We start from the raw sequence: 15,363 nt of genomic DNA on the forward strand, positions 1-15,363 counted from the left end.
CTTTGTAATGAGCTTCAGTTGATGAGATGAATCGAACTTGAAATGTGAAAGTTAAGGCACCCCATATGGTTTCTTGATTCAACAAAACAGAATTCACTTGGATCCATAGGCAAAAGAAGCAAAGAAAACAGTGGCATGAAACTAAAATCAGCACAAAAGATTACAAAATAGAAAACAATCAAAACACGTCTGAATTGGTACCAAATGCCTTGGCAAATTACACGATGTACTTTTGTCAGCATTTCCATGCAGATGATAAATGTTCCGGCAGAAACATTCTATAAAGAACACAAATATCTTGCTCCACCTAACCAAAAAGGGCATAAAATATCTGCTTCCACACAATCCAGTATAATAAGCCATCGATCTCCAGGATTAAGACAACTCAGAAAGAATGTAGAATCATATATTATTTACACATTTCTTTAGGACACAAACACATACAGAACAAATATAAACAATTTTATAAACTTAGATCTCACTTATAATCTCCAGCCTTACAATCTAGAAACCAGTTTTTATAAGCATACATGTATAAATATCAAAAGAACATGCCCCGGCCAAACATTACCAGAGGGGCTTGCCTTAGATCTCACTTATCTGAAGCATACCCAACGAAAAGGAGAAGAGCTCACGAACGGGTGGGTGCTCGACCAACGAAATATCCATCCCGTACCCACTAACTGGCAATTTCAACTCACGTAAAATCGTAAACGCCTCAGCGACACGCGTCTTTGGCACTTCTTCAGCCACCGAACAGTAAGGAATCCACGTATCCGGACAGTACTCCGCCCCAAGTTCAATGCCTTCTTTCTTCAGGGAGTCACACAACTGTGAGTGAAATTGAAGAAGAGACAAAGTAGGAGTTGCTCCAAGGAAAAGCACGTTGTTTTCGATTGGGAGGCTTCCAACTGAAGAGAAGGACAGAGACAGAGGTTCTTGCTTCAGACAAAAATTTCTCAGCACATTCTCAAGTTTAGCAATGTCAACAAAAGGGCTCGAAAACAAGGTAATGTGAGGCCTTGATTCGATCTCGATCAGATGAGTGTTCATCTGCCGTCGAGCCAACACATTCCACGCCTTTAAAACCTGATTCTCAAGTGCAGGATCAAAGTACAGCTCAATCGAGTAGCCTTGTGACATTGTCTCTAAGTTGGGCATTTAAAAAAACAAGTAAAGAATCAAGAAAATCACGAATCCGATATCAAAAAATCAAGAAACAAGCAAGAACATGTTGAATAAAGAAACCCCCAAATCCAACCAAAAGAAAAAATACTGCACTAAAACGGTGAGAAATAAGCATAAAATCCACACGCAACAACAAGAACTAAGATCTAACGGACAAATCACAGTACTACTGTAATTTGCAATTTTTCTAATTTTAGTCTTGTTATGAGACAATTTACGTTCTTAGTGCAGTAATTTATAATATTTTTCATTTTCAGTTCTTTTCTCCCAAAATTGAAATATTCCTCCGAAAAATGCATAGCTGGCGGCCGGAATGCTGAGCTGTAATTTGAATTGGGGTTTTTGATTTTTGATGGCCTTTTCAAAGTCCACGTAAGTAAATAATATAATAGAAAAAATAAAACTAAATCCACATCACTTTGAAAAATAAATCCACAAACATATTCCAATTTTTTTTTAGAAAAAGAGTACAACAATTATTTAAACATAATCTCTGAAAGTGGCTCAATCTTAAAGAAAGCCATTCCATTGCTAGGTTGCCAAAAGCGAAATACTAACAAAAACATAATGGAAATAAGGATATGGAGGAGGAAAGGGCACGTGAAAAACACTCCGGTTAGACGTTAGAGTTTCAATTCCGAAAGGGACGCAAGGAATAAAGAGTTCAAGAAAAGCCCCTTCACAAGGAAAAAATACAGGCCAATTTCCGATTGAGATTTCCGATTGAGTAGGTCAGGATGAAATATAATTTAACATCAAAATATCTAAAAACTATTGAATTTAAATGAAATATAATGGATGCTCATTTTAAAATTTTCGAAATATTTATATAACATTAAAATGTTAAATTTGAAATACATACGATTTTTCTGAGTCATGCTATACGTAAAATAATATTTGTACAACAAAAAAATTCGATACAAAAAATTAATTTATCAAAATCTAGTGAAGACTCAGATTGAAACTCAATACAGAATTTCATAAAATAATAGTAAAAATATCACGATATAATAATTATAAATATTAATGTACAATATATTTGTTGTATTTTTAATATTATTAAAAAAAATTTCTTAATCATAGAGGGTAAAATTGAGTTAAAATGTTTTTCAAAAAATTTTGAATTTAAAAAGTTAAAAATTTGGGTCCACTCGTTTGATATCCATTTTTCTAAAATAAATTAAATAAATCATCATCATCATCTATAATAAATAACTAGTTACAAGCACGTAAATATTCTCGTACATACATTATCGATTGAATTAGTTATTTGTTTTTATTAATTAATTATTAAAATTTAAATCAATATTTATAATTTATTTAAATTAATTTATAAAGATAAAGAAATATTTATTAAAAGTACTAAGAAGTTGTTGGACTTGAGAAAACATTATTTGTGCCGTTTCATTATGAATTATTCCAAACATTTTGCATTGTTAAATGTGAGCAAATGACTAAGATTGCTGGCTAGTCTCCAAAACGGAATATTTCACCTTGTGTGTGGGGACAGTGCCTCCATGTGTAAATTCATGGTCCAGATTTAACCACAAATAAATGAGATCTATGTATCAAATTTTTTTAAATTTGACTAAATTGAACTATCTAATATTTTTGTTATTTTTTTGTTGAGTGTGTAAAGATTCGTTTGACTCAAACTGATCCTATTCGGTCAAAGGTATTCATTGGTCAGACCAGGTCAGGCCTTTTCATCCCACCAGGTCAAGTCAGAGCAGGCCAGGTTATCGCTCATCTCATCAGACCCGACAAGTTCATCTCATCAGGTCATGCCATGTCATGTCACTCGGGCTCATCCCACAAGTCAGGTCAGGTTCATCCCATAAAGTTAAAAAAATTTACAGGAAAAGTACACCTATCTTCTCGATAGGTTGCCCACCCAATTCAACCAATCTACCGCACAACATCAGCTAACTTGTCGGCTCTATGGCCTTGATAACATGAGTATATACAAAACTGGAATGGTCAATTTCAAGTTCCTGTCATGAATTTGTCTTGCTCGTATGTTTTCATTCTGCATGCATACATCACTATACATTCTGCTCATGCCAGCAATGAGGCAAAAACAAAAAAGGGTGTCTTTTCAAATTCCAGCCGAGAGAGTTCTAGAATTCTTTGGGTTTAAAATTATCACAAATTGAATCCAGGGGCCGGCCGGCACGCAGATGGTTGGTCCTAAATTAATCTAAGTGGCTCATTACTTGACTTTGTCGATGTTTCCACAAGGATACACGAACTTATCGAAATCTCCGTCCATGAGCATTATAAAAAGCGCGGTGATCATTTCAACTTAGGAATTTTCCTCCTTGTGCAAGAACACATCCATCTGATATTCTTGTTGCGGTTTTTCATGTTCGAAACCTTTTTCTTGTTCGATTATATTTCATACAGCATGAAGCGAATCTTGATCTGGGCTTGCGCTGTTTCAACGTTTCTCTTGAAATCGGCAAAATCTGATGATCAGCAAAAATCTGATAGAGATGGTGTTTCTACTGATCAGATTCTCATGTTCGCGGGCTATTTCCTCATAGGTCTAGCGGTCTTATTCATCGTGCTTCTTTGGCTATACAAAAGAGGCAAGACAAAAAAAGAGAAAATCGATGCAGATAACAAGGTAGTAGCCATTATTGATGAAAGCATCACCAAGCCCAGTTTCTCCACTGTAGAGTTGAAGGCAGGAGGGGTCAGCAAAACTGATATCTCGCACGCTTCAACCGAAACTGCCATGGTTTCTTCGTCCTTGATAGTTCTCACGAGCCCTGAGGTGAACGGGCTGAAATTCGAAGACCTACTCAAGGCCCCAGCTGAGCTGCTAGGGAGAGGAAGCCACGGTAGTGTCTACAAGGTCGCGTGTGGGCCACAGGGGACGAGCCTTGCTGTGAAGAGGATCAAGGATTGGGCCATTTCTAGCAATGATTTCAAGCAGAGAATGAGAAGGCTGAATCAAGTGAAGCATCCTCATGTTTTGCCTGTCATTGCATTCTACAGCTCCAGACAGGAGAAGCTTCTGGTTTACGAGTATCAACAGAATGGAAGCCTTTTCAGGCTACTCCACGATGATGGTAATTATTTCTGCTAAAGTTTTGAAGTACAAAGCATGAATCTGACAAATCTTGATCTGAACAATTGATTTTCTTATTTCGTGGCTTTGATGCAGGAAATCATAACAGGCAACAATTAGATTGGAGCAGCAGGCTCGCCGTTGCTGCCGCGATAGCTGATGCATTAGCCTTCGTGCATGATGAACTGAAGAATGAAAGAATCCCACATGGAAATTTGAAATCATCAAACATTTTGCTGAACAATAACATGGAGCCATGCATCAGCGAGTATGGCCTAATGCTTGTAAACCTGCAGGCTAGTAACACCAGTACTCGAGGTCACGAAGAAGGCAACTACATGCTCTTTAAGGCGGACACGTACGCTTTCGGTGTGATTCTTCTGGAACTGCTGACAGGACGACATGTTTTGAACGATGGAATAGACCTCGCGAGTTGGGTTCTCGCAGTCGTTAGGGAGGAATGGACGGTGGAGGTGTTCGACAGGAACTTGGTACGCGAGGGGGCTAGCGAGGAAAGGATGGTTAACATGTTGCAGGTCGCGATTAAATGCGTTAACAAGTCCCCTGAGGCGAGGCCTAGCATGAATCAAGTGGCGTTGATGATTAGTATGATTAGAGAGGACGAGGATAAATCAATGGACGTTTCTGAATTATCTATTACTAAGTCATTCATCGATGTCTAAGCACAAGATCATATAGAATTTTTTAAAAAACATTTAAGAGCCATATTTATAACTGTAAATTTTATTTCTTAAAAAACAACTTAGTAATTACTTTTTCAGTGTCACGACCACATTTTCTTTTATATATATATATATATATATCAACCAGAAAAAAGAGTTGATACCATGAAGCATTTGGAATATAGGTTTCATTTTTACTTTTTTCAACATTTGTTTGCACTCTTTGGACGTGTATTTTATAGCCATTTGAATAAAATAACCCAAATATCTGAGCCACTTCAAGTCAGGAAGTTAATTTAGCTGAAATGACCATTAAAAAAAATGGTTTCAGTTTTCTTTAGTTACAAAATTAAGCTTAGTTTAACTGTAAGAATTGTTTTGATTTTATTTAAATTAAAATAACTGTATTATTATATCTATAACATATCCATGCATTATATTCAAGGATGACTAATAATTTTTTTAATGGGTTGGGTTTGGGTTCCGTCATCTACGCTACATATGTAGTAGTATTAGAGCATGTTTTGATTTATTTTTACTTTTAAAATATAAATATAATAATTATATTTGATTATATTTATGTTTTTCAAATTTTAAATTTTGATAAATATTATTATTATTATTATTTTTATTTATATACACATATAACATCTTTATAATTTTAAATATATTATTTAATATATTATATTATTATCTTATATAATATAACCGTTTTTTGATTGGACCGATTCATCCTACCGTTTAGTTAACGATCCAACCGGTTGAAATATTTTTTAAGAATCGATTGAATTATTTTTTTAAGATAAGTAGTTTCGATTTCCAATAAACATTGATTAAACCTGTGTGGATGGATGTAGTCAAGACTAAGGCAGTGATACAGACAGCAACCGGGTTACACTCCTAGGATGTAAATGAACCAAACAGTTTGCGAGCTATTCGAAGCTCGGCTCGATAAAAAGCTCGTTTGAGTTTGTTTGTTAATCATATCAAACCAAACCCAAGCTCGATTTTGAGCTCGAAAATTTAATCAAACCAAGCTCAAGCCTAAGGATATTCAGCTCGTGAGCTCGCAAACATGTTTGATAATAGGCTCGTGAGCTCGAGCTCGAGCTCGGCTCGTTTAGGTGGCTCGCAAACATGATTTTGGAATGTTCAATAATATACTTATTTATGTTTTTTTGCTCTTATTTGTGTCGTTTTGGTTATTTATGAATGAATTTACAATTTTATGTCTGATTTAAAATTAGTTTATAGATATATTTAATTTTTAACAAGCTCGATTCAAACTCAAACTCGAGCTCAATTCTATGCTTATCGAGCTCGAAAACGAGACGAGTTCAAGTCAGGCTTGTTAAACATGTTAAACGAGCTATTAATGAATCAAGCTCGAGCCTGGCTTGATTAACATGCTAAACGAGCTTTTAACGAGCCGAGCTCGAGCCTGACTTGATTAACATGTTAAACGAGCTTTTAACGAGCCGAGCTCGAGCTTTTAACGAGCTCAGTAATTTCAATACAAACCAAGCTCGAGCCTGATAATAGAAGCTCGAATCGAGCTCGAGCTCGAGCCTCAAACAGTTTAAACTAACCAAGCTCAAGCCTGATACTGTTTGGTTTGGTTTGGATCGTTTACATTCATATACACTCCCCTCTGATGCCCGTGCTTTCTATTTGACTTTATAATTATAAAATAATAGTGGTATTTATAACGTGTTTTCCTAGGAAAGATGTGTACTGTATTTACTATGTATAAAATACATGAATACCGAGACCAAGTTTATATTTATTCTTATTACTTTTTGTATATAAATACGTTTGTTCAGACGTAAATAAATGTGTGTTATTGAGTTGGGAAGAACGTTATAGTTTTCCCATTAAATTTCCCCTATTCTCCGTAATATTATACAACATATAATACTAAAAGATGGTCGTAAGATTCCGAATTTCAAACAAAAAAAGTTGTCCTTTTTAGGGTTTTGCTGAAGCTGCAAGAAGGGGTCCATGTTACTAGATTAATATACATTGATGGGTCGGCTTCTGCAGTGTCAAGGTTGGTAAAGACTCGATCTTTGTAAAGATTTTGGTGTTATCATCTTTAATATCGTTGAACCAAACAAGTTGAATTTGTTCGTTCTTGAGCAGTACTTGAACCTCATGCTTGCTTCAACCTTATGTATCAGTCTTTTTTCTGCGTAAATCCGAGATTTTGTGCTTATATGTTTTTCTCTGTTCTGCTTTTGGGGTTTTTGAAGCACCGGTTTCCCTTCTGCTGGGAAGTGGAAGAGAGAAATAAGTGAGTTAATCCTACTGGTGTCTTGTTCCTAAAATGAACCGACTTGGTATATGATTTTGTTTTCAGATGATTTGTTCAATGACAGAAATACAAGGGAATAGGTGGTTTTTGGGGCATGCCCATGTAAAAGTTTCATGGATCCAGCATCAAATCAGTCAGAACGACCCCCTTTTCCCCTCACCTCCCGCTGCATATGGTGTCAGCAGTAATTTCCATAAAGAATCCAGCCCTTCTCCATCTTCATCAAAAATTAGTCCTGCTGTTCTCTTTATTATAGTTATTTTAGCTATTCTGTTTTTCATATCTGGTCTTCTCCACTTGCTTGTTAGATTTCTCACCAAGAACCATTCATCCTCTCTGTCTAATAGAAATCTTGATGCTTCTACTCCTGATGCCCTTCAAAGGCAGCTGCAACAGCTCTTTCATTTACAGGATTCCGGTCTAGATCAAGCATATATTGATGGGTTGCCCGTGTTTTCGTATAAGGAGATTGTGGGTGCCCTAGAACCCTTTGATTGTGCTGTTTGTTTATGCGAATTTACTGAGACTGACCAATTGAGATTGCTTCCTACTTGTAGCCACGCCTTTCATATCAACTGTATTGATACATGGCTCCTGTCAAACTCAACATGTCCCCTCTGTAGGATGACCCTTTTCAATCCTGGATTCTCCATTGAAAATCCCATTTTCGAGTATGATGGTTTTCGGGAAGAAGATGGATATCCGGTTTATGGAGCGAATGGGTACTCATCTACTCGAAAGAGAATGGAAATCGACGAAGTGGCTACGGTGAGAGGGCGTTTTCCTGTTAGACTCGGTAAATTCCGGAAACTGAATGGCGTTGAAGAGGGGGAGGTAGGAGGAGAGACCAGTAACAGTAGCAGTAGTAAATTGGATGCTAGAAGATGCTATTCTCTGGGTTCGTATCATTACATTGTCGATGATGCTAACCTTAGAGTGTCCTTGAGTCGTGACCAAACTGGTCGCAATTTGAAGCTTGTCAAAGAGATGGAGCAAGTTTCTAATTCATCAGCTAATGGGAATGCAGTGGAGAAGAGTATTTGTATCGGTACGAAGACTGATAGCTATTCCGTGTCAAAGATTTGGCTGTGGTCAAAGAAGGGGAAGTTTGGGATTTCTTCAGGTAGCCACACTGAGAATCCATCTTCTCCGAACTCGGACTTATCATGGATGCATAGAACAGAAGCCATCTGAATGCTTTTCTGCCTTTCTTTTTTACGTAGTGTTAGTTTTTGTTTGTTCTTAAAATGATCATTTGTGAAGATTATAAATTCATATGATGGATGCAACTTTTCTTTGGAAACAATTTCCTTCCTCACTCTTGACCATTTGGAGGCATGGCGTTTGCTCGTCTCGATGCCTCGAATTCTTTGTTTTAGAACAATTTCAAATCCACAATCCAGGTAACGGATCCGAGTCATCCGGTTCTTGGTTACGTATTTCATGATGTGCATTTCTTCGTAAGTAGTAAAAACAAAACCTCTAATTTCATTACGAGTTTTTGAATTATTAATTAAAAATTGAAGTCTGACAATAACTGAGTTTTGATGGTTTAATTGTGTCTTTTTGTTCACTTGGTGATATCTGATAAAGATATTTTTGAAATCAGCATTATAATTAATGATATATATTTTTCCCTTTCTTTTTTTGAACAATATATTTCCCTTTTCATAAAGGTGGCGACTTTGTTTCAAAAGCAAGTTTGAGATTGACCGCGATGGGTCTAATGGTTTGAACCAAACACGTCACCATCACGGACAGCTAAAAAGTTTCGCTCATCGTTGCATCACAATCCATCACTTACTTCAGTCTCAAATGGAATGACGAAAAATGAGATGCAATATTCTTATATTATGCAGCATTTTTACTCTAACTTCACGATATTTGAAGTTTAAAAATAATTAAGTTATCTTTATTTTTCAATAAATAATGCTCAAACTTTTGTACGGTTTCAACTGGGAGAAAGCATTTCCAACCATACATATTTCCAGCTTAAATATTATTTATTTTATTATATATACTTTTGTAGTTGAAATAGCTTCATAATAATGATGTTATAATGTGTTTGATTGTGATATTACCGTACATAAAGTGTTTTTCTAGTATTATGACAGTGTCACCATTGTGTAAAATAGTGTCACAGTAGTGTTGTTTTGTTTTAGTTATACTAATTTTACTTATTCTTAAAAAGAGAGAAACTTTGGTGTATGTAATAGTACCATAAATTATTGAGGACCAAGTAAAAACATACAGGCCTGTGTCCAGTCCCCATTTGCTTTACAATATTAATTTACAAGAACTATTTTCTTATTCAAAACTAGACAAGGTAAATCATTCCCACCTCTAAAGTTGATGCACGAGGCAAATTCAGTGCATATGTTGGTGATGCACTGTTCCTTCTCAAGAAATCATACCCCACATTGATCGCCACCCTCTTTATCAGACTAGAACCGGACTTCGCCTTCACGTAACAATGGCCTAATATAAACGCCATCCCCGCCTCTCTTGCTTCCATCAGTTCTCGTAGCTCTGCTTGGGCTTCTGAATCGATTTGTGGGCTTTCAGGTAGGAGGAATCTTACCCTTTTTCTTGGAATATCGGGTGCATGAATTTCCCCTAGCTCCATAACGCTGGCTATATCAGATAATTTTTCGTCATTTTCCAACATTTTGATGCCGTTTGTATGTGTTGACGTAGTCCCAATGACTGTCATCTTCTCTTCGTTTTCTAGATTTTTGTCCGACGGACTGTCCCACTCTTTCCCCTCCGAACGGATGAATTCTGCTATGCTACAAACAAGGTCCCTTTCAAACTCCACATCATCTGTGAGCGAATCACGGTATCCATAACGGGCTATGCATCTATAAACTCGGTACCCTTTGGGCCCGATTCTTCCAACAAGAAATCTCTCCTCGGGTCTCACATGAGGAACTGGGACATATTTTACACAGAACAGGACTAGAATCTGGTGAAAAGCTGGGAGATTAGTCACGAAATGGGAGAAGATAGCTGGAACTCCAGAAACAAGTTCTGTATGTATGAGGCCAATGCCTCGGACCCGTACAATCCCAAGATTGGGACTCAAACCGAGGAGCCAGTCGATGGAAACTTTGTTGTGAAGGTCAAACTCGTACTTTTTAAACGTGCCGTAATGCCAAATGTACATTATTGCTAGAAAGATAAATGAGAGTGCAATCGGAACCCAAGCTCCTTCACGAAACTTGATGAGAGAAGCTGAGAAGTAGAGGGCTTCGATGGAACCAAAGAAGAATATGAAAGAAATGGCAAAAACAGCATTTCTATTCCAGCACAAGACGATGACGAGAGACATAAGAGATGTGGTTACCAACATAACAGTTATAACAGCCAAACCTGGTTAGACCAACAGGGAACAATAAGAAATTTATTCTTGCTGTCATAAACAATTATGTCATTTCAGCGTAGATATTACCTGATGCATTGCTAATGTGTTTTGTGTCTCTGAAGCCAATGGTCACAGCCAATCCGAGAAGCATTAAAGTCCAGTTGATAGCTGGAATGTAAATCTGCCCATATATCTTAGACGACGTGTGTATTATTCTGACCCTTGGAAAACAACCCAAAGCAGAGCATTGCTTAATGATGGAAAACGTCCCAGTGATGATGGCTTGGCTTCCCACAACAGCAGCAAGTATTGCAATTGCGAGGACAGGCCATCGAATATTTTCTGCTTGACAAGAGGAGGGTATGGTTTTAGCCGCAAAATTCAAAAAAAGTTCACTTATCTTGGATACTACTCATAAAGATGAAATGACATTTGACATATAAACTTTACATACCAGGTACAGATTCATAGAAACCAATTCGGTAGTAACTCTCGATTACATGATGTTTGGATAAATAAGCGGCTTGTCCCATGTAAGCAAGGATTAAGGATGGATAAACCACAAAGCTAAAAGCTATCTGCAATAAGGCAGTTGTTTAGTCAAAGTCGAACCAGTAAAGACTTTGCAACAAATGAGTCAAATTTAATCAGACTCGATGATATATTACATGAAAGGCGGGTCGTATCTCTTATATAGTCTATAATCTGACAGAGAATCAGAAACTCGAATAATAAAAAGAAAAGTAAAAATTCACTCACCTTGATGGACAGCTGCGAAAAATGTCCAAGATCAGCAAACATGGCCTCCGAACCTGAAAATATACATCACATCTAAATGAGATTTAAATGAGAAGGAAGAAACTATAAGGATACTTTTAAGCAGAAATAAATAGCATTATAAGCTCTAATAACCTGTTATGCACAACAATATCCCACCCAAGGACATCCAGCCTCCTTTTCGAGTCTTCTTCAAGAATTTATACATGTAGTAAGGAGAGAGTGCCTGGTAAACATTCGGATTCCAGTGGAATATATTATACACTCCAATGGCACTGATGCAGAATAGCCAAGTAATCACGATTGGAGCAAACAGAAATCCTATTCGGTGGGTTCCATAGTGTTGCAGATAAAATAAGAAAACCAGTATTATACAAGCAACAGGGACTTCGATATCTGTGAAACATGAAAAATTTAAGGAAAAAAATACATTAGCCATTTCCTAACAACTTAATAGACAAAAAAATCAGGACATGAATAGAGAAACCATGGCCCATAGCTACATTAGCTGACAACTAATAATATCTGGGCACCTAATAATGGTTCTCCAAAAAATGGTAAATCTGAATGCCAACTTTTTGGTACTACGCTCTACTGCTGATAAAGCAATGATAGACGGCATCGAGATTAGATTTTTTTCCCTCACAAGAAAAACAAACAGGCAAAACTCCCATTTTCATTCCCTTCCTTTCAGAAGCAACAGTATTACTTTTCGAGGAGTCGTTAATCTATAAAGCATTAAGCCATGACAAATCTGAATTGAGTGGAGGAGTAATTCAGCGTAAGTAGATAATACTTTGGTAACAGGTCATATATGCAACTGTAGATAAGCCCAGGTCCAGCGGGAATCGTATCACTAATGGAGATGTCGAGAGAACAGAAGATCATATGACCATAAAAATACTGCATCTTAACATATCACACTTAATTTTTCAACTAAATTTCTTAAATTTCAACCACTATATGTTCTCTTCTCTCTACAACATCACATTTTCAGTAGAAAATCATTAAACTCCATTGTCTTTTATTGTTCGTAAGTGATTACTTTACACTAAATACAACTTATTTTACTTTAACTTGCATCTCGTCGTCAGAATCCAGCGATATGGTCCGCCACAATCAAGAAGAAGGCGGCCTGACTTTACTTCAATATAAATCATGTTAATCTTTATTTGATTAAAGCAAGAAGTTAGTCCTTATGCACGAAATGCCCCCACAATAATGACTTTTCAGCACAATTTGGTGGAATTTTTTGTCCACGAAATACACTAAGCTATGAGAATAAATTTATTTTTGGAGATTAAAATTGGAGGTTGGAACATCTTGAGCATTCAAACATCAATGTCTTTGAGGCCTAGAATTTGTATCCAATCAATAATTCAAAACCAAGCATATATTTATTTCCTCGATTTAAAAAGTTCCACTTTGCCTATCCCAATCACCGCACTTTGTTCACAATGCAACAATGCAGAAATCCAAGCACCAATAATGAGCTGAAGACAAGCCATTTTGACAAATTCAAGATTCGTGATGACATGAGTTTTCATATTTTTAATAATTCAGTCATCACCAAAAAAATGATGAAAGACAAGATTGGGCAAACAATTGAATTTTTTGGCTTGTGGACAGAAAAAAGAATACCCCATCTTCTTCAAAACTAAGAAAAACAATTCTAACACGTAAAAATGACAAATCAAAATTCATACGAAACTTACATTGGTGATGATGCTTTGACACAACAAGCTCTAATCCGGACACAGCAGAAAATACTGAGCATAAACAACAGAAATATGAGTTAATTCTTAGTTCTAAGTTCCAACATTTCAATTTCTCCAAATTTACAGTGACCACAACCAAAAAGAAGCCATTTCATACCAGAAATAGCTGGTGTAAGAACTCCATCCCCAATCACCATACAAGTCCCAATCAAAGCCAAAGTGAGTAATATCCTTTGCAGCAATCTATGCTTTTCCAATGTCGATTTCAAGCTTAAGCCAAAACCTTTATTACCTGATGCAATTCCATTTTTTCTATACTCATATAATTCCTCATCAGCAAGCTGCCCATTTGGCAAAGTGCTCACCCGGGCATGGCGGCACAGCAATGAATACAAAGCAAAAGTCCCACCTTCACCATTATCATCAGCTCTAAGTACTATGAACACATACTTAAGAAGAGGAATCAGAGTCAAAGTCCAGAATACGAAAGATAAAACCCCATATATTTCCTCATTAGACTCTGAATGTTTGATGTCCTCCGCAAAAGTACTTTTGTATACATACAAAGGTGAAGTGCTTAAATCCCCATAAACAACACCCAAACTCTGATAAGCTAAGGTCAGCACAGCCCTCCAAGATTCTTTCTGTAACAAAAATTAAACAGCAGGCGACAAATCACCAACTACCAAAATACTAGTAAAAAAATATCGATATTTCTTTGGCACAAAGCTCTCACCTTTATAACATTGTTAGGGTTCCAGCCTTCAATATCCATCACAGGCGTATACGAATCATGGGAAATCATTCTTGGCTGGTATCCGAAAGCAGGTATGGGTTACCCATTTGAGCAAGCACTATAAGCCAGCCTTTATACCAAGAATGCTCCAATAAAAAAGTAAAGGCGCCGTTCTTATCATGGGTACAAAACGAAAATCTACAAGATGACACCAAATAAAAGACTGTTAGGAAGTTGTGCTGAACATTTGTGCCTAACACGACGTGTTTTGTGGAAAGCAAAAGAAAGAAGAAACTCATAGTGACATGTGTCGTTTGAATGGCCACTCTATATAGCTGATCTTGCTGCACATACATCGGTCCTACCCACAAAAAAATCACCGCAGATCAAGAAACGCAACTCCATTGGATCAATTAAACAAATGTTCAGATTCAGAAAAAAAAAACAAAGTGGATTTAAATGGTTACACCCATTAAAAAAATATATTAAGCTACTGAGTGAACCCACTGTGTGAAGAGTGTGCGCGCTTGATCGACGGGTCTTTATCAGTCGGCAAATCCTTTGTTTTCTTCCATGATTAGATGCTTACTACTTCAGACGGCTCAAATCACTCGCACTCGAAATGCAAGTATTTATGGAAGATTATGGTTAATATTGGTGACACACAACGTCCCAAATCACATATTCGAAATCGAACAGTTCGATATCTAAAAAAATCGATTAATATTGGTGACACGAAAATCAAAATAGTAGAACCATGGAATATTATTCCCTCAGTCAGCCCTGCACCGGCCCATTTACAATATTCTGTTACATCAATTCAACATAAAAATACATACAGAAAATGGTTAAAGTTGTTAAACCATATCCACAGTGGAGAATTGAACTGTGGTCCAAACATCACTATGCTGTGAATTTGGTTTAGTTTGGAACATCAATTATTTTCTAAAAAATTATTTAATAAGTATAGTGTGATACGGTCTTTCAGATCTATATATGTTAGACAGACAAATAAATTCATTCTATATTTACAATAAAAAAATAATATTTTTCATATAAATAATAAGTATTGTTAGTTTCAATTATCTATCGCTCAATAATTAACATAGCGATTGACAGTTAATTGTCCAATTAGCTATATTATTATATTAATCTTATATTATATATGTAATACATCTTTATATATAATCTTAGACCGATTCAAAAATTATATATTGGAGTCATTCATTTATATAATATCGAGAAAATATATATTTTAAATCGTTGAAATTTGCAGGCATATAATGAAATGAATCTCCAGGAGTTTGCATGGATCTCCAAAGAATCCGGATTATGCTATTGTTCAACAAACAATCAGTCTTTAAATGTATAAATCAATATGCATTAATCTTACTTAATTACATATTTAATGCATGCAAATCAATTTTTGACGTTGGCTCTAATAACTATGATGCAAACATTATATGCTTGAAACTAGTGGATAAAAGTAACCCGAAACCGATCGGGT

General features: G+C 36.2%; 4 protein-coding genes across 7 annotated transcripts; 2 read left to right on the plus strand and 2 right to left on the minus strand.

The window, feature by feature from the left end:
• Nucleotides 1–269: 269 nt before the first annotated feature.
• Nucleotides 270–1,340, minus strand: LOC142549827 (uncharacterized). Its single transcript, XM_075659007.1, has one exon. It carries the CDS (start codon nt 1,159–1,161, stop codon nt 586–588), a length of 576 nt encoding a protein of 191 aa, XP_075515122.1. The 5' UTR covers nt 1,162–1,340; the 3' UTR covers nt 270–585.
• A 2,047-nt stretch (nt 1,341–3,387) lies between these two features.
• LOC142548296 (putative inactive receptor kinase At2g26730) lies at nt 3,388–5,019 on the plus strand. Its single transcript, XM_075656607.1, has 2 exons — nt 3,388–4,265; nt 4,361–5,019. Exons 1-2 carry the CDS (start codon nt 3,554–3,556, stop codon nt 4,945–4,947), a joined length of 1,299 nt encoding a protein of 432 aa, XP_075512722.1. The 5' UTR covers nt 3,388–3,553; the 3' UTR covers nt 4,948–5,019.
• A 1,769-nt stretch (nt 5,020–6,788) lies between these two features.
• Nucleotides 6,789–8,567, plus strand: LOC142549828 (RING-H2 finger protein ATL46-like). Of its 3 annotated transcripts, none has more exons than XM_075659008.1 (2): nt 6,789–6,997; nt 7,326–8,567. In XM_075659008.1, the coding sequence occupies exons 1-2, from the start codon at nt 6,973–6,975 to the stop codon at nt 8,453–8,455; spliced, it is 1,155 nt and encodes a 384-aa protein (XP_075515123.1). In that variant the 5' UTR covers nt 6,789–6,972; the 3' UTR covers nt 8,456–8,567. The 3 variants fall into 3 exon arrangements, with proteins under 3 accessions (XP_075515123.1, XP_075515125.1, XP_075515124.1); XM_075659010.1 differs by having other exon boundaries at nt 6,790–7,240; nt 7,307–8,567; XM_075659009.1 differs by having other exon boundaries at nt 6,790–6,997; nt 7,307–8,567.
• An 884-nt stretch (nt 8,568–9,451) lies between these two features.
• LOC142549829 (potassium transporter 8-like) lies at nt 9,452–14,622 on the minus strand. 2 transcript variants are annotated; one of them, XM_075659011.1, is made up of 10 exons: nt 14,364–14,622; nt 14,162–14,217; nt 13,857–14,054; nt 13,278–13,764; nt 13,118–13,171; nt 11,538–11,798; nt 11,385–11,437; nt 11,080–11,203; nt 10,713–10,967; nt 9,452–10,633 (listed from the first exon to the last, which is right to left on the minus strand). In XM_075659011.1, the coding sequence occupies exons 3-10, from the start codon at nt 13,923–13,925 to the stop codon at nt 9,579–9,581; spliced, it is 2,358 nt and encodes a 785-aa protein (XP_075515126.1). In that variant the 5' UTR covers nt 13,926–14,054; nt 14,162–14,217; nt 14,364–14,622; the 3' UTR covers nt 9,452–9,578. The 2 variants fall into 2 exon arrangements, with proteins under 2 accessions (XP_075515126.1, XP_075515127.1); XM_075659012.1 differs by lacking the exon at nt 14,162–14,217.
• Nucleotides 14,623–15,363: the final 741 nt, after the last annotated feature.

The sequence above is a fragment of the Primulina tabacum genome, chromosome 6 (assembly GCF_025594145.1).
Source record: "Primulina tabacum isolate GXHZ01 chromosome 6, ASM2559414v2, whole genome shotgun sequence".
Classification (NCBI taxonomy): Eukaryota; Viridiplantae; Streptophyta; class Magnoliopsida; order Lamiales; family Gesneriaceae; genus Primulina; species Primulina tabacum.